This window comes from Notolabrus celidotus, chromosome 1, assembly GCF_009762535.1.
Source record: "Notolabrus celidotus isolate fNotCel1 chromosome 1, fNotCel1.pri, whole genome shotgun sequence".
Lineage (NCBI taxonomy): Eukaryota > Metazoa > Chordata > Actinopteri > Labriformes > Labridae > Notolabrus > Notolabrus celidotus.
Genome location: NC_048272.1, coordinates 14,306,302 through 14,326,333, shown reverse-complemented (window position 1 = coordinate 14,326,333; position 20,032 = coordinate 14,306,302). Strand labels below are relative to the sequence as shown.

The window sequence follows — 20,032 nt, the reverse complement described above, 5'->3', positions numbered from 1 at the left end:
TCTGCACTGTTTCTGAACCATCATTCCTATCCTGTGTTTGGACAGTCCTGTCATGCACCAAGTGGGAGGTCTCTTCAGTGTTTCTTACTGTAAAGCTACATGTTTGGAGGTGTATGCATGTATGGAGGGCATTAACAAAAGGGGGAAAGGGGGGGGGGGGGGTAGCAGGGTGGTAAGGAGGGGGAGGGGGGGGTGGTCTTACCCCAGTAGAGGGCAGTCTCTTTCCGTCAGGGTTTGGGCGCATGGGCAGGGAACTGTAGAGTCTCACACCTCGATCTGCAGCACCGTATCTGCTCTGGAAGAGGAAAGAGAGAGATTTCAAGTTCAGTTTTTTTTTCCTTTTACAAAAAGTTTGTCTAAAAAATCAAGTATGAATAAAACAGAGTCGTAAAATCACAGTAGATTTGAGCCACATTTGCCAAACGGGCTTTTGACGTTGACTTTTAGTTAAAAAAACCCACAACAATCAGGTCAGAATAAAACCACTTTTCAACCACTTTTCAACTGGCTAAAACACATTTACATTCTCAACATATCACAAAACACAACTTCGCCTCATCACTTTAGTAATTTGTTCATCGTAGCGTTGAAAGAGTGGCCAAATTGCCGGTTGTAGCGGGATTATTCCGGACGGGGAAATTCAGTCTACACAAAGATATGCCGAGAACACATTTTACTTTTCATACCAACCTCTAACAAAAAAGACATGGTGTGTTTCTTTTTTTCTTTTAATTTATATTTTTGGGGCCTTTTTGCCTTTATTTGATAGGACAGCTGAAGAGAGACAGGAAATGTCGGGAGTAGATAGTCTGGGAGGACATGCAGCAAATGGTCGAGGACTTGTGACCTCTGCGATGGGGGCTTTAGCCTCTGTACTTAGGCACTTAGACCGCTAGGCCAACGGCGCCTCAATTGTGTGTTTCTAACAAGATGGTTTAGATACATTGTAAAGAGGGCAGGATTACAGAAGAAGAAGAAAAAAGTCTGCACATGCACAGGTACTCTGTTACTGAGGCTCTAACTATAAAGGATGCTGACGCTGGTTGATACCTGACTGGAGGACGAGTTTAGAAATAACTCAGTGGCTGATCAGTGATCAGTGCAGTTTAGCTTTCGTGGGATGGGATTCAGCTTAAATTGTGCTTGTTTTAACTTTGCACATTTAGTTTTTATGGTGTTGACTGTGATGCACTTCTCCCTTTTATAACTATTTTAGCTGTTGCATAAATGAGGTGCGACTTTAAAATTGTCATACGTGTGTGACGAATCTTGTTACAGCAGAAGTAACAAGAACTTTTTGAACTGGTTTTAGTCTTTGAAGGAAAAATGCACACTTGGTTGCCTCAAACTTCTAGTTTATCTTCACCTTTAAAGTGTTGTGATCATACACACTGTATTTCTTTTTCTATCATAAGTTCCTACGTTAGTCCTAAGTTAACATATTGTCTGCCATGTTAAATCCCATCACCTCATGCTGATGTACCACACATAATAACCGGATAAGGTCAGCTTGGTAGCGGCACTAATGGAACTAAGCTGTTGTGTTTGGTAGCCCTGCGCTCTCCTCCACTGTACTCTGACTGAGAAACTCCATCTTTCTTTATGTTACACAGCTAATAATTAGAGTGTAGTGGGTTTTTCGTCTGCCAGCTCCTCCCTGTACGTCTCCTCTATGTGGGTTTCCAGCTATGAAACACAACCTGGAGGAGCGGCGGAGGCGAAACCCTCAGTAGTTGGGAAGCTAATTATTCGCAACAAGTGGTCCCTGCCAGGAACGACGGTGCAGCTCAGTGGGGTTCACACCGTGGCCCACTGTCACAGTGGGGGGTTCATCCCAGGATCCACTTTCTCTATCTCTCTCCTCGCCTTTTATCTCTCCACTCACTTCACTCTCAGCAATACACAACTTACAGTGATTCCTTGATATTCTGCCGCTCTCTCTTTGGAAACATCTGGTCAAAGGTTATGGTCATGATAACCTGCTGTGTGTGTTAATTGATGGAATGAGCTTTTTCTTTCAGGTGTTGGAGAGTCTATTTTGGCTTTTCTTTTTCACCTGCTGTTTAAAAAATAATGCAGCTGGCTCATAAATAAGCAGAATGAGTGTGGCTGCAGCTTACCAGGTATGGTGCTAAATGATTTCACTACACTTAAATGATAAACTCCCCTAATGAGGATGTCATGTAGAATTTTGAGGATACACAATCAGACATGACCTCTTTCTCAAACTCACACACTGCTTTTACAGCTTTTATTCCAACACAAATTTACAACCCAAATCATTGAGTAGCACATTTTATACTGGCACAGCTGGTCCGCCAGAAAAGTTCGATTTCATGAAACTGGAGAAAGATTTTGTCACATTTCTTTGGTCGACCAAGTGTGGAAACATAAAAATGTGTTCTAATTTTACCCAGTTTGTAATAGATAGAATTCCATCCATCTAACCTCCAATCCATCTATCTGTCCAGGATTGTTATTGCCGGATGTCCATTGTCTTACATTGAATAAAAAGAACAATGCACAAGTTTTTTCTCTTGGAACTCGTTCCAATCATATCCGTCAGTCGTAGTTTTTCAACAAGAGCTCACTTTAGAGCGAGGTCTCAGACCCTTGATGCACTGAGACATGAAGTATTCGACTAAATCTAACATTAAAGTGAGAAAACACCTCTGAACCAACTAAAACTGGCCCTCCCTCCCTCTCCCTCCTGGTCAGCCAAACACATATCCATAGCTCACACGAGAGTCTACCAGACCTCCACTTTTACAACTGAACTGCCATAAACACACCTTTGCAGATTGTGTTTATGGGCCTAAATGCGCAGTGATAACCACACACTGAAACTCACCAGCATCGCATGCAAAAAGATTACGTAACACATAATGCACATAACTTTCTCAAGAAATAACAAGCTCAAAGAGCATGATTTATACCCCATCAGCATCTGCTCTCTATGCAGAGCAGTGTACAGTGTGTACTAACAGATCTAATGGTGTAGGCCTATCACAGACCGTATATACAGTGCTGGCTTTCCCCTGAGGCATGAGAGAGAGAGAGAGAGAGAGAGAGAGAGAGAGAGAGAGAGAGAGAGAGAGAGAGAGAGAGAGAGTGAGAGAGAGAGAGAGAGAGAGAGAGAGAGAGAGAGAGAGAGAGAGAGAGAGAGAGAGTGAGAGAGAAGTTCTTGCTGTGCAAGGTTTTGATTTCCTGTGCTCATTATGAAAGGTGAAAACAGATGAGTAGACAGCAGTGGCCATCTTGTCGATATAGTTCGCATAATGATGACACAGCGTTATTAAAGAGAACTCTTATTTACAACTTTCCTCGATGCTGCCTGTTTGTGAAAGCACAAACTCACAAAAACAACCCTGATGTTTGTTTTTCAGTGTGGATTTACATTTTTTCCCCTACTTTAGTTATTGTAGTACTTTCTTTAGCCACTGTACTGAAGGAGAGTTTAAAAGTATCTGTACTGTTACAGGATATCTGTCTTCTGTTGACTCCTCGCCCCCTCCACATTTTAACACAAAAATATGTACTGTCTACTGCTAACATTTTCAAAACAGGTTTGTTACTTTAGCTTTGATGCCTTTGATGTGAATAATTGATCGTTTTTACTTTGCACTTTTTTTTTGCTGCCTTCAGAACATCAAAACAGATGCGTGTCATGCACAGGGGCGCTGCCAGGGATTTTTGGCCCCACACCAAAGTCACACAAAGGGCCCCACAACGCCACTGCCACAAATGTTAACATTTCTTTAAGACCTCTGACAGTAATGGGCCATTGATTGGATCACTGTTATTTTTTTCTCCCCAGATCACAAACATCCGGGGAGAAATACGTAATTTGATCAAAACAAAGAAAACTTCCACTAACAAGCCAATAAAGAAGATTCAGAGCAAGACATTCTCCAGTTGACAGATTTTCCCAATTGAGCAAAGTTAATGTTATTTTTTCTCAGTATATATATTAGACTATATTATATATATATATTATATATATATATATATATATATATATATAAAAGATTAAGGTTGAATAACGCTAAAATATGTTGTGGGTTCAGTTAGCTTGGCACACAAACAGCCTGCTGAACATCCTTCAGATGGCTACTTGATGTTGTCATATTATGCAGAATCCGTACTCTTACACTTTAAGTTATGAGTTCCTTCACCTTAATCAAAAGTGTGTGTACTCTTGCCACCTCTGACTGTATGTCCTAGAGAGACGTCTATCTGCAGATCTGATATAAAATTTGCATTCTGGTTCATAATCAGCAACAGGATCTTGAATGTTACCTTTTGTACACTCTCAATCAGACATTTCTTTCTCTTTTTACCTCGCAGAGCAGCTACTGTACTCTAACCACATCTCTCATTGGAGACTTTTTTTCATCCCTGGCTTGTTAGGTAGCTTGCCAGCATCGTGGCTAAATGAATGCCTCGCAGCGTAGCAGCTTTAGCCAGCGGAGGAGCCACAGTAAGTGAATGTTTGATATTTCTCCAGTGTGCCAGGCTAATCTGGCCCTGTGGCATGCCATTACGGGGCTAATAACAGCTGTCTGCGGCCTGGAGGGGACACAAGCAGTCCTGGCCGCGCTAACTGGCCCTGACAGACTCATTAGGAGTGCTGGCACCCAGAACGGCAACAGCCAAACTCCTCACATTTCCTCGCTGGCTCACAAACGGTTTTGCAAGTGCAAGAAGCATTGTTCTCTACACTTGTTCCCTGACACCTTTCTTTTGTTTTCAAGCCCTCACTTCAGACGCTCTCACCTCCTGTCACCCCTCTTTCACTCTCTGGCTGGCTTTTTTGGTTTCTGTGATATTTCCACCAAAAACAGATGCTGCCAGCCGTTTACCATCTCAGCTCAACACCTTTTTCTTTTTTTTTTTAAAATCCTGCACACCCACACTCTTATTCTGACCAGAGAAGAGCAGAAGGCAGAGTTCACTTGTTTGCTCACGCTACTCTCTGAGGAAAATAAAGGTATAAAAAAAGAATTCATGAATAAATAATTTTACAACTCACTCTAAGTTTCTGACTAACTTTCTGTGTGCAGCCACAGGAAGATGCAGCACGGCACCGTGCAGGAAGAGGCTGGTATCCTCTCTGAACTCTGTTTCAGTTACTGTAGCCGGGGCTGGTGTTTGAGGACAGAGAGGGACTTCCCCAGGCAGACAGCAAAAGCAAACATTGTGCTGTCGCTTGGCAGGGTCGAGCCAATCGGTACGAGCTGAGCAGACAATAAACACAGAGAGCCAATGACGGCCGTCTGGTTGGAGAAACATTAACAATAGAGAGGAGGAGGAGGGGGGCTGTGATGTGCTTTCTTGCACGACCCCTGACATGTGATCAACTTTTATGCTCTTGTGCAGATTTGCAAAATCATCACGACAGTTGATCAACCAGAATGTATCGGACAATTACTTCTTCATAGACAAATCTGATAAACTCTGATGAACTTTTAAACTTGCTGGATGGAGAGTGTGCAGGGGCTTGTTCCTGTACAAAGATTTATAGTGTTTGACAACTGCTTCCCACTTTTGCAACACTTGTTTCATGACTCATACTACTCTGTTATTGCAGTTCTAGTCCTGTCTGTTTGGGATGTGTTGTTTTGCTGCTGTTGACTTGACCAGGTCTCCCTTGAGAATAAAACCGAAGCTGACTTCACTGAGACTATGTCTATGTTTTATACATGGCATTTCAAGACCCCATGTTACAATGATATCTCCTGTTAAAATAAAGTTTATATAAAAATTGTGAAAAATGTATTTGATTAAAAGAGCCAAAGTGTTTCGGTGCTGGTTCACATTCCTATATAAGAATGGAAAGTCATCATCAAGTCCAAATGATACATGAGGCCTATATTATCGGCCAATAAGTCCAGTGAAGAAAATGAAGCTAATGCAGAAGAGAAAAGACCTCAGTTCCTGTAGATAAAATGAAAAGCATGTTTTTAACAGACACTACAAAAGTCAAAAGTCATTGCATGATAACATGGTAATTGAACAGTAGAGCATATAGGATCATAGAGGAGAAGTGTGTGGCACTGCAAAGTGCATCTTGAACTTTACATTACAAACTTCACCATGTTCAAGAGAGCTACCAAATCCTGGTTTATTCAGCAACAAACCTGCACTCCTGTCTGATTTTTCGAGCGTTTTTTTCATTGCCAAATGTGTGTTTTATTGTATCTAGCTGTACTTTTCATACCTTTTCTTTTCTACTTCAACTTACTGTTTAAATATTTTATTCTCTCAAAAGCCCTTCTAGGGATATGTGTTGCAAATTAGTATTAGCTACAAACACTGTGATACTTGCATAGGATGACTGTTCTCAGTTTGTCTATGTATACCGTATCTGTCCTGAACAAATAAACAATAAATGAATTCATTAATTATGAAATTATAAAAAAGACCTCATGGCATTCATTTTTAATTTGAATAATGTCAAAATGAAAATGGGGGACAAATTCAGGGATTCGTTGTTCATGTTGGAACATCTACACTTTACAAATTGCTGCTCCAATGCTGTTGAAACCCCATGCTAAAATGCCAATTTTTACAACAGAGATAAACGTGTTAAAGGTACATATATATATATATATTTGGAGACACTAGGTAATTTCTTTATTTCTACATACTGTATGGGAGGGTCTCTTATAACTCATCTGTTTTGAACATATCAAGTTTAAGAGATCTGTATGATTAAGGGTGTGGTGACATGACTGACAGGTGGTGAGTGAGCGAGAGGCTATAAGTCTCTGCCTGCATCTGCACAGTTCAAAAGCTTGTTTTGAATGTCGGCGACCACCAACATTTAGCTTCTTACTGCTCTTCACAAACCAATGTGTGATGTCACTGAGACTACATCCATACAGTCTTTGGTACCAACATGCATGTACTGCATCTGACTTAACACTGTCCTCAGTTCAGCTACATTATACAATCTGTAATTCAAGGCTAGACATTTATCATAGATTGACTGAATTGACTCTACTCTATTTATTTCTCATAATGTCAGTTTATATTGTGTTTTAAGCTAACAAAAACTTTAAAGAAAGAGAAGAAGAATTGAAATGTCTGCCTTTGAGGCCAACTGATATAAAGGTAACCATTTTATTATAAATACATCTACATTTGTTTTTCATTTTTCTCAATTCAATTATAATACGCACTTTTTTGGCTCATATATCACCAAATATTTATGATAGATTGGCTATCGTCTTTGATAAAGTAGTAAAAGATAACAGTTAAACAATAAAAGACCCAAACTCAGACTGAGTTTTATCACATAATGTTAGTTTATCTTGTGTTTTATGCTAACACAAAAACATTAAAGCAGGAGAAGAAGAAAAGATATATTGTTTTTCAGATTTGTATTATTCCCAATACCGAATAAAATCTGTTATCCACAGAGTTCTATTATCTAATAAAAATAAATCATCTTTATTTTTCCCTGCATCAGCAGCACTGCGATACATCTACTCATTAGGTATCAGCACTGTTTTTTTATAGGCCGGGTGGGGGTGTGGGGAGGTGGGGGTGGTACTGTAAAGCCTAAAGCACAGCTGTGGGGGTACAGTTACCTGTAACGTTAGCTGTTGCATGTTATATTATTTACGCAGATCTGGACTTAATGGAACACATGTGTGTCTGCAGCCGACATTCTTCCCAGATTAGCAGAAAGGCCGGCACACATCAGACTGCACCGATGAGAGGAATGCAAGCCCCAGACCGGCTTATGTAGAAACCCTATCACTCATGTATGGTATACAATACTGTACACGCACACACACAATCATGCAAGTACTGTATTTAAGCACTATGGAGACAGGGGCCCACTCTGTATGTACAGTATGCACTCAACAATGCATGCACACTGACATCATAGAGATCAATAATACAAAACATTACTCTTACTCCAAACAGACATTGTTCAATTCTGCACCCTGATATTTTAACTGCTTAAATACATTATCCTGTCTATGCTGTTGCATAAACATATTACACAATATCAGAGTGATTTGAAGCTGTGGTGGTCTGACAGTCAATAACAGAGTATGAATCACTTTTTCAGTGGTTTTAAGAGACTTTATTCTCAGACAAAACCAGCTGCAGTGTGCAACTTTGGTTTGCAATTTGCACTGCAATGAATCATTTCCCCTTTTCAGCAGTAATCTGCTCATATTGTAATTTGACTTCAGATGGTTCTGTGTTACATCAACTGTTGTTTAGATCTTACATGCAGACTTTATACAAACATACTTTTAAGATTAGTAGAACTTTTTTTGAAATAAGATGAATTTGCAGCTCAGGTTGAAATAATGACTTCTTTAAAAACTAGCTACTTTTACTTCCACTTTTTACTTATTATTCTATGACAATTTTGGCCGTTTATTAATCAACAGTATCACTGCCACCATCTGTAGCTTCAACTTTATACACCTTAGACTATAAATGTTGCTTATTTAAAACAAAAGACTGTGCCGTTTGAATACAGAAGTTACTTGCATGTTTTCATGGTTTGAGTTTTGTGTAAAGAACTGCATTTCCACTCTACTTTCCAGTCAGTGCTTCTTTAATAAAGTGGATCGATACAGAGCATTGATTATTATAGGATGGAAGCAACTGACCTGAATGGCGGGAACAGGATGATGCATATTGAACATAGCCATATTTATGTCAACGGCACTCAGTTGTTTTGTTGTTTCAGTTTAGTTCAGTAGACATTAAAAACCTGTAGCTTTAATTGTATGTTTGTTTATTTTTGATTATTTCCAGGTAACAGCAGTAAGAAAGCCAGATGTATACAATGTTTGTATATAAGTGTGTATGTGTATGTGTGAGTATGTGTGTGAGTATGTGTGTGAGAAAGATTTCAAGCAGCTCGACCATAACCAGGACATGAACCCGGGGCTACCTGCCTTAGGCCACAACTGACACCCCAACTACTGATCACACCTTTGGGAATATCCAGCTAACAGCAGCGCTCGAGCCAAAGCTATTTATATCTAACCACAGCCTCTGTGCACACTCTCCATCCATTCTCCATCCTGCTGTAAACTTGTGTGTGTTGCATGTACGTATGTGCTTGCGCTTGTGCTTCTAATGTGGGAACAAGTGATGATATAACACTGCACCCTTTGATTCAGATTCAGTTTAACACAAAGTGCCTCTGCAGCATGGCTGCTATCTTCTCATGTCTGCTTCTTTTGGCTTCGCTGTGCCTCCACGCTTCCCCTTGTTTACTTATATTTGTTTATATTTCTACAATTGTTGTTGTTGTTCAAACTGGAGCTGGAGGTTCTCAGGCTTTTCCTCATCTCTCCATGCTATTAGCGCTGCCTTCTGGCATTTCAAGACCTGTTTACTCCTGTCTTTAATATAATGAAAAATAACAGAATTGCCTTTTTCTTTTATGCCAATAATTCACAACCTCTGCTTGTTACAAAAATATATATAGCGTAGCATATTGCATCATATCGGATAGTATCATATCGCAGTATATCGTACAGAATAGTATTGTACCATATTGTATCGTACTGTATCATATTGTATTATATCATACCATATCGTATGGTATCGTAGAAAATTGTTTTGTAGCATATCATATCGTATAATATTGTATCGTAGCATATTGAATTGTATCATAGCATATTGTATCATAGCATATCTGATCATATGGTATTGTAGCAGACTGCATCATATTGAATAGTATCATATCGCAGCACAATATAGTATCCTACCGTATCGTAGCTTATTGTATCGTAAGGTATTATATTGTATCGTATGGTATCATATCGTATGGTATCATAGCATATTGTATCGTATCGAAGCATATCGTGTCGTACCGTTTCTTATCCTATGGTATCGTTACATATTGAATCATATCATATCATATCGTATTGTAACCACTTGTATTTCATCGTATCGTATCGTATACGTTTTGTGACAAGATTTATTTTTGTGAAGTTTTGGTTTGAGGTTTCTTGTTTTTCTCACGTTTGCATCACTTGTTTAATGACAACAAAGCTATACTAGATTGAATGCTGTTTATTAATTTTACTAGAGTGCTATTTTGAACAGTGCACTCCCCTTTAAGGTTACTACTGTTACTGGCGGAGGGATATTGCTTCCCACAATGAAGTGAATGTATCACAGTTATACAGTGTTTATTTGTTCTACAGTAATGGCGGTCATGTTTGAGACACATGGTGGAAGTTTACCCACATCATGAGGTATATTTAGTTATTTGTGAAGTGTATGTTCAAGGGGAAATGATACACAATGATTTTTAAACTGTGTACGGAGTGGTAAACCTCTATGTTCGGTGACCTAAAACTGTGAACGTGTGGACGTAAGGCCAAAATAGAGAGTAAAAACTAGGTTTTCAAAAATACCCTTGCATGCATGCACTGGCCGAAGAAGTGCTCACTTATATTTAAGAGTGGAAAAGTGTCTTGAGAACCATCTGCATTATAAATACAGGGCCTGATATCTTTTTTTATAGGGATGTTATCTCTCAGAGTGCTTTAAATGGCTATATTACTAAAATTTGTGACCTAGCTATGAAAGTCAAATAAGATCTGCTAGTTATGGACTATACTGTAAAAAAAAACTGCAGTAAAAATACAGAGACTTTTATACAGTCATTTACAGCTTTAGGTTAATGAAGTTAAATACTGTTAAGAAAATTGTGCTTTCAGGAAAAGTAAATTATTAAGAGCATTATGATGAGACAGCTGGAGGTCTGGAAAACAGATATATGTGCTCCAACTGTTACAACTCTTAAGATTGATTTAGATCCTGTTATATTTTTGTGAACATACAGAGAGAACAAAGAAGGTCACATTTGCCGTTGATTGTGGCTGTTTTTCTCAACCAACTCATTTTGCTTCATAGAGGATAGAGTACCATAAGAAAAGTGATAATGTCTTTGCTCTCTGACCCTGCCTTTGTCCTCTACCACACAATCTTTATTTTCCAGATGTTATTCTTCATGTTTGGCTTTTCAAAGAAACACACTTCATAGTGAAAGTGTTGGTTATCTGCGACACAGTTTGTGTTTCTGACTTTGTCCTCTCCTCTCAAACTTTTGTGACATTGCCTGTTCTCCTCTCTTTTGGCCGACTTTCTTGTACTTTTCTCAACTTTGTGTGTCTACCTGCAGCTACAGAGGCCTGTCAGAGAATGAGATCCTGCATCGACTGGAACAACAATGTAGAGTTTGGCATCATGTCTTTCAGAAGGGTACATATATAAGAGAAGCTCAACAACACAATCTAAAATAGTACCTCAGCTTAGACACAAAGTGAAGTTGGCTGAGTTGATTGAAGTTAGTATCTTTGAACGTCACATGAAGGGAAATTAAATGAAAGTTACAAAGATTTTTGCTCCAGATTTCACATTTACCGCGTGCACAATTCAAGAAATTAATTTAATTTATCTAAGCTAAAAGAGAAAAGTTGGAAACAAATTTTGATTGATAGTTATGTGTCGGCTGCATTAAAGCCTGATGATTCCCTGTGTCAGATGCCGCAGAACCTCTTTAACACTGCGCCTTTAACATGTGTAACATGTGATACAGTAACTTCCAGTGACAGAACTTTGCTCGCTCTCATTTGTGTCACCTTCCCACACACACACATAAACACACACACACCTTCCCCTTTGTATTAGGTTTGACACAAAAGTGAGTGAGATGGAGCACATTAATAAAGTGCAGTCAGTGCCCTTGCTCTTTCTGATACAGACAAGAAAAAGAAACTTTTCATTTTCATTTATCTGTTTTTCTTTTCCAGAAACCCTCATCTTTTTTTATGAGGCACTTTCCTGAAGGCAAAAACAAACACGGTGTTACAACAAAACAACTTACAGCCAACGACTGACAAGCAGAGAAAGCTCCTCTCTGGCCACAACTAGAGTGTTACAGGCAGAAAACAGATGGTTGGGAGAAGATTTAGCTAATACAAAAACAGGGGATTTTCTCTTTTTCTTCTTCTTTTTCCACAGGAGGTACATGCAAAAGGCTCGATTATTTTAATGCAGGCAGAAGCTGAGGAGGATAAGTCCTTAACAAATTGGGATTGCCGAGACTCACGAATGTCAGTTTGCATTCTGTCTTCTGATTTCATGTGAATTTCTGTGACTGTGATAGAAATGTTCTCGTGTTCCCTTTAACACAAAAACACCATCTGTGCTGCATTTAAGGGCTTTCAGCTACACAGTCAGGCTGATAGCACGACAGGAACAGAGCAGTGCTGGAATGATTAGTTTAATGGCTTCGAACATTTATCAATATTGACGATACAGTAATCAATTTGCAATTTATCTGAATAAAATGTGACAATTTGCAGCTTTGCTTTCTTTTATATTCTTGAGAATTTAATATGCCTGTCCGCTACAGGCAATCTGATTACATCAGGTTTGGTCTCCAGGAAATTATGATGACACTAGTTTCTGACATCACACAGGCTGAAGATAAGTGGATTAGTCTGTAAAATAATAAAGTAATCAATCAGATGCCAATTGTTCTTAAACATGTGAATTGTTAGGTTAAAACAAAGAGTGTATAAAAGATGGACAACATGACAGCTCCCCAAAAGTTAAGCCATAGCATTTGGTGCTCCCCCTGGTGACTGGCTACAGTATAAGTCACAAACTCCGCCTCTTCCATATTAACAGATGGAACATCAGTCAAACTTTGCGATAAAAGACACACATCAAACACATTTTTTTCAACCAGGTTTCTGTTGTTAAAGTAAGATCTTATAATCCGGTTTTATGTGCAAATACTCATATTTGATTAAGTCAAGTTTTTTTTAAGTCTAAGTTATTTGATGCAAAAAATGCAGTATACTGCCAGATTGACAGCCACTGAACTTTCCATGACTGTCTCTGCGTCAAACTAACACAAGAAATTTCTCTGTTGTTTAAACACAAATCTAAAATGCAACTAACAAACTACTCCGAAGGTAAGAAGACACTCAGAAAGCAGTCAAAAAACTGAGGACAACTTATTTAACACAGCTAAACATTGGATAACAGAGTCTGTGGGTAAATTATGTGAAATTGGTTTGCTCAGTATGGCTAACGTTAGCAGAGCTAGCACCACATCCACATGCCTGGGCCGGTCACTCATTACTAGAGTTGAGTGGTTATATTCAAGTTTCACCAGACACAGCCTACACACAACTTGGTCTGATAGAGTACTACGGCATAATGGCTACAGCCCTGATAACTGGCGGCTTTGTATAAACCAACATAGGGTAGTTTTTACCATTACACAAGATTTCTGTGCTCGTCAAAGGGGTATTTTGGCATCACTTTTGTACAATGGGAGGAGGTGGATACACCCCATCCATCTTTATATACAGGCCATGGGTTGTTCTAACACTAAAATAAGCGGTTACTCCTCACCTGGCTGTCAAACATAGTAAAATAAATTTTATTCAAAGAATTCAAATCCCAAACTGTCTCTTTACCCTGTAAAATTGAGCACTTTGCATGCCTCAGATAGTCAATTTTAGATGCATTCACTTGAAATATAAGTGTTACTTTTACAAACTGCAGAGGAAGTAGCTGTCTAAGTCAGGCAGTCTCATACTGTAAGTCAGCTTTAGCGACATATTTAGAAGTTCAATCACACATCGGAGGAGGAGGAGGAAAAAAGAGAGAGTGGGGGAGAGAGAGCAGCTGTGAGGATAAGGCAGCAAAGGCAGAGTACAGTGAGTGAGAGTGATAGAGCAGGCAAGAAGAGGGAGAGAGAGATGGATAAAGATAGAGAAATAGAAGGGGAGAGTTAGTAGAGAGTTGATATGCTGACTACAGGCAGTTGATTTGGTTTCAGAGAGCATTGTTACGGTGCTTTGAATTAATGCCTCCCAAAGAGTCCAATTGTGATTCTTGGGCTGTGCTGACAGAATATTTGACAGCCTAGGGTGAGCTGCTGATCTCAGCCGAATCCTCTGTTCTGTGCGTGTGTCTGTGTGTGTGTGTGTGTGTGTGTGTGTGTGTGTGTGTGTGTTTGTGTGTGTGTGTGTGTGAGAGTGTGTGTGTCTGTGTGTGTGTGTGTGTGTGTGTGTGTGTGTGTGTGTGTGTGTGTGTGTGTGTGTGTGTGTGTGTGTGTGTGTGTCTGTGAGTGAATGTATGGTTGATACCCAACACATTCATACACCTACACATGTTCAGATACGTGTGTGTGGATGTGAAAAAAACAGTCAAAAACGCCCACGCCTGAATGTGTACAGACTCCCACGCACTTACACACACAAAAAAAACCACACACACAGGGTTGCTCACAGACAGGGTGGACAAACACATAAATCAAACCCTAAATGAATGTTAACTTAATGCAAACACGTAAAGACAAAAGCAACCTGCAAGCACAAACATAATCATATGCAGGTAACATTCATTTAATGAAGATATAAACCAAGCCCCTTTTTTTTGTCTCTTTTCCCTGCAGGAAACATGTTGTCCCTCTGGGCTGAAGCAAAAATAAAAAGCACAGACGAGCTCAGAGCTTCATTACTCTGAAGGGAAGGAAAAAAAGATACTCCATCAAAATAAATAGAACTAGTTTAGTTTGACAGCATCACACCATCATGAAATATCATTTGTGAAAATGTAATTCTCAAACCTGCAGATGCTGCACATATATTAATTGGGTTCATCATGTTTAGTCTCACAATACAAGAGCTATTTTCTCATTTGTGCTTAAAATATGGTGCATTGATATATATATGTTTAATTGAATAATCAGTATTAATGTTTATATTTAAACAGGTTGTGCAAATCTATGCATATTATAACAAATCTACTGGACATAAAAGCCAACCTGTAAACATGTGTTTTCAATATCTATATATCTAATAAGCAAGCTTGGGAAAGATATACTTTAATAGCAAATATGTAGATATAAAATGTGTTTTCAATGGATATTCACTCCCTTCAACAAATGACAGTTTTGTCTTTCAGTTCATTTTGCACAAGAATACTACAAAAGCCCAATTCACACACAAAGATTTGGTTCCAAAAATCAGCATTTAAAACAGACTCACTTTAGACCTGCTTACTTAAAGCTCATTTTAGAAACGTTGTGTTTATTTTGGCGCCCCCTGTGGACAAAACAGTACATCTTATCTCTTAGCTGATGTTGTTCTGGACATGGCAAAAATCTCATCTTGCTGTCTTTGAACAGTCAAACGAATTACTTACTATGAATCTTTGCTTTCTGCAGCATGCTGTCAACCATGTGGTCTGACACCTACCCCCCTCACAGTGGTTCCAAACATAAAAAATCACAATATAGAAGTTGTTGATTGTCTTGCTGATGGTTTTGTTTGTTTTTGTAGCTCATATAGAGGCAACACTGTAAATTTCAGTCTGTTTTATAACCCACTAAAAACTCATCACAGTAGCTTTAAAGACTTGTTAAAGCAAAATAACCAAATATCAGCACAATAACAACTGTAGAAAGGCAGACATTAAGATAGAAGGACCTGCATATAAACACATCTTTAAATCAATCATGTGACTTAAAAACTAAAAGAGTATTTTCACTATGTTTTTATTGACTGATGGTGGATTTTATTTCTATCTATGTCTTTTTTTATATATACCTTGTTTAAATGTATTGCTTCTCTTGTTTTAACTGTGGGTTACCTCTTTAGTACATGGTACTCTTGTCACTTTGTTACCCTATGTTGTCTTGTTTGTTGGTTGCTGTTAGAAGACGGCTGACTCGCTCACTGCAAACCACGTCTACCTACAAGTACAAATAAAGTCACCTTGAACCTTGAACATTGAGAGCTAATTAATTGAAATGAAAAATATTCAGATCACACTGGAAAAGATTAGTTCAATAACCAATCAATCAACGAGGAGTCATTCAGGCATGTCTGTCACCAGACACTAAATAAACCAGAGCTTGAGATCTGCTTTAAAAAGACATGAAACTTGGCCTTACTTAAATCAAAAGCCTTAAAAAAACACCTCTGACCACCAAGAGGAAATTCTTATGACATATAAAACAACTTGATGTGATTCGCATTTAGATTCAAAGCATGAACCCCCCACCAAATACTCAAATACTGTACGAGTGAGTGGCTGCACGTTATGAGACTGCGGTAATGACCTTAGCAACACGAGTCACAGATATTTATAGTTTACACAATGCACCCTTCATTTCCCCCACGGTGTGAAACTGTCGTTTTGCTAATTTGAGAACTTTGCTCATTGCTGTATCAGTAAGAGTTCAGAATCAAAGTGGTGACACAGTTTTTGTGTCTGTCTTTCTCAAAAGTTTGGTTTACAGTGTTTTTTTGAGGTTTCCAAGGGAATAAAACACATAAATCTGGCCTTGAGCATGATAAACCTTTTATATGAATCCTTTTCTGGAAAGCTCAGAAGCCAGAGCTTCATTAAAGTTAACTGGAGAAAGAAGAGAGGAAAAAACAATGGGAAGAACAGAAGGCAGGAAACTCGCAGCCAACTGAAGAGTATAATTGTGATGCAGGTGTTGATTTCGTGGATGGATACTTCTCTCTCTGCCTTTACCTTTACTATCCTTTAACAGTGCTCGCTCTCTCTCTCTCTCTCTCTCTCTCTCTCTCTCTCTCTCTCTCTCTCTCTCTCTGCCTTTACATCTTTCTCTCCATCTTGAGTGCCGTGCCTCACCCTAATTAGAAATTCCCCCTCCGACCAACTGAAATTGAATTGCCCATCATTTGCATAATGATAGCTCACCGGGCTGACGGCCGATTTACCGTGAGATGAAATGTAGCAATCACTTAAGAGAGTGACCATGAGGGAGTGAAGGTAAAGGAGGGAGGAGGGAGGAAGGGGGTAAGGAGTGAGGATGAAATGGGATCACACAGATAGAGTGAGGTTAAGAAACAGGAGAGAAAGAAAGAGAGAAATCCGACAGGTATTTAGGTTATTGTCTCATACAGTGATATTGCTGGAGGGAAGGCTGTGTCCTCGATTTGACAGCAAGTGGACACAACAAGGACATGTAAGGACGTTTATGTAACACTGCTCCTCTTGTCAATGCAAGCACCTCTGTTTTATAGCTCTAATTATCAGAGAGCAAATTTCCATCAGGGCTACTCTTCTGACCAATCCCATGATCAAACTTTTTTCAGTCCGGATACTGGTGCCTGTGCTTTGGGTTTTCAAATTGTATCAAGATATATCTCACAAGTCTTAATTTATGAGCTGTGTGGAGCCTTGAATAAATTGGTCGTCTTATAATTTTCAACGCTAGTGCTGCTCCTTTTAAAAAAATTGTCTTTAAAGATATTCCAACTGTAGAACTTGTTGGCAAATGAAAAACATCTCTAAATATATAAAACTGTATCTCTCTTCACATGGGTTTGCTGTCTGCTGCCTTTTTACTTCAAGCAAAATGGCAGCATGGTAATGTATGTACATGACGATCAGCATCGGAAGGGCCAAACTGTCACAATACCTGGTCCAGCTCTCTGGTTAAGTTTTCAACTAAGACCCTTTATCAAACACTATCACTTTGTTATTAACTTCAGTTAGCAACAAAGTCAAGTTTAAATTGCATTACCTTTAAACATGCAACAATGGTAACTTGCATGGCAATCTCTGGACCTATTGGTAATCAACCCTTTTCATTGTTTGACAACTGTGGGCTACATGTCTCTGGGGCTAGTTAGTATCAAACCACTGACAGACATGACTTCCCTGTGCTATTTACATCTGCAACGTAAATGCTTTCATTTCTTGGTTCATTGCATTATGTTCAGTCCACTTCCACTCTGCCACAACAACAGAGCTTACAGGTTTTAATTCTAGTCAATCTGTGTGCTTCTACTGGCTGCACTCCATAGCGTTTCAACTCCGTCTCGGCTTCGACAACCTGGAGCCTACACAGCAGATACGCAACACAGGGCAGATTCAGTGAGACAAGAAGTCAGACACCAAACCAACATTAAAGGTGACATATCATGCAAAATCGACTTTTTAATGGTTCTCTACCTGAAATATGTTTCCCTGGCATGTCTACAAACCCCCCGAAAATGAAAAAAATCCATTCTGCCCGTTTTGATTTTCTCCACCTTTCTGTAAATGTGTGTGAAACGAGCCGTTTCAGACTTCCGTGTTTTTGTTACGTCACAACAATATCTGGTCTGTCACGGAGTCAGAGCTCAGAGCTTGTTCAGCCCATAGACTGTATAAAATAATACTGAACCCCTCCTCCGTTTTTCATTCCCAAGGAGCTTAGGAGAGAGGCATGCTAGGTGTAGGATGTCTTAATAAACACAAAGGTCGGTTTTACTCCCCACGTCTGCAGATTTGAAGATCTAGTGGATGATTTTTATTTATCAAGGATAAGTGCTAGCGCTAGTTAGCATAGCCACATAGCTCCATGTTAGTAGCTGTGTACCAAGACACACGTCGACATACTGACAAATAAAACAACAAGAAACACAAAATCTGTGACCAATCCTTCAGAAAGGTCCTGCTGCAGGCGCCTCTCCGTCAGGATCAGATTCTGGATCAAATTCAGAGGGTTGAAGTAACACGGGTCTGTGAGCAGCCGTGTATATTCACCCAACATGCAAACATTAGCTCAACGTGCTGGAGAGCCGGGGCCACATCCACTTCCTGAGGGGGCGTGGTCAGAGAGAAAACAGACTGTTCTGAGGAGGGCTGAAGAAGAGTGTTTTTCAGGCTTGCCAAAATCTGATTTCGAAGTGTTTTTTTGAGCACAAACATTAAAGACATGTTTTGGGGACCTCTTAGACCAATATATATTGATGAAAAAAGCGTAACATGTCATCTTTAAAACATCTGGTTCACTTTCTGAATAAAACACTTTTTGTTTAGGCCAGATTGTATTTCACTTAACAACAAAAACAAACTGTCATAACGAACCTTTGACCACTTGGCCTGGAGCCAACTGGTCAAAGGTTTCCAGAGGCCAATGATGACAATATGGATGAGGAGTAGCTCATCATGGAGATAGAAAACCCTTGATTTTGTAATTACTCTGGGAGACCCTCGGTCTCGTGACTCTAGCTGTCTGGCAGTGCGACTATGTGCTGTGTTCTGAAAATGCAGCCAGTGAGTTTTTACAGACGAGAGCCAAACCACCGATAGACCAAAGTGTCAGATTCTGACTAAGCTGCCGCTGACCTGATTACTTACCAGTAAGAAAAACTCTTAAGTATCACACTGGTGCATCCCTTATTCAAGCTTTCATATATTAATGCTAATCTGTATCTTCACATTTTTATGTTATCCCTAATTCTTTTACTGCCTTTTCTCTTGGGTCCATAAATGTTTATATGAAGTAGTAGACTATCATTACTGAGAAATGAAAAGCCCTTCTGGGACAGGAATCAGACATGTTTCACTGCTCTTTTGTTTCACAGTAGCTTATTTTCGGAATGAAATCGACTCCGTCAACAGCTCAAAAAAAATTCTGTCGACAGCCTCTTTAACAGCTGGCAGAACTTATCTGGTCAAGAAAACATTTACCATTTGGAATCAACAGCTCACAATATTTATCTCAACTTAATTTTCCTGCTGATAGAAGAACAGCAGACAGTCCTCATAGGAAAATAACTTATGGTCAGGATCCAGGGGTAGCATGTTTTTTGAATTTACAGGAATAAAACACTTAAAGACAACAAATGAATGTCAGCGGCCTCTATTGTCGGTGTAAATGTGAAGCTGTTGTGTGCTATTTTAAGCCGCCTGAGTAGATGTTTGGCACATTCTGACTGTCCCTGCACGAGATCAACATCGGGAACTCCTGAACCACCCACAGTTTATAAGAAGTGGTCAGGCTGTCAAGTGTGTGGCTGTCAGTGAACGCCCCAAGAGTGAGATAACTGCCACGGCGTGCACCAATTCCTGTAATCAACGATATGATAATCATCTAATCTTGTGTCTTGTCTCTGCTGGGGCATCGATCTCACATTCCACCAGGCCTGAAAATTTGATTTGTTACAACATTCTGATAAATCTCGTCTGGTTGATGTCA

The 20,032-nt window shown here is 39.4% G+C and overlaps 1 protein-coding gene across 6 annotated transcripts in view; it reads right to left on the bottom strand.

Annotated features, from left to right (window-relative positions):
- Positions 1–20,032, bottom strand: part of tox2 (TOX high mobility group box family member 2) — a 154,188-nt gene that overhangs the window by 81,285 nt on the left and 52,871 nt on the right. For all 6 annotated transcript variants that reach the window (XM_034680817.1, XM_034680811.1, XM_034680795.1 and 3 more), the window contains one exon: positions 203–295. In XM_034680817.1, the coding sequence (XP_034536708.1) occupies positions 203–244 (42 nt within the window). In that variant the 5' untranslated portion in view covers positions 245–295. The remainder of the gene's footprint in view (positions 1–202; positions 296–20,032) is intronic.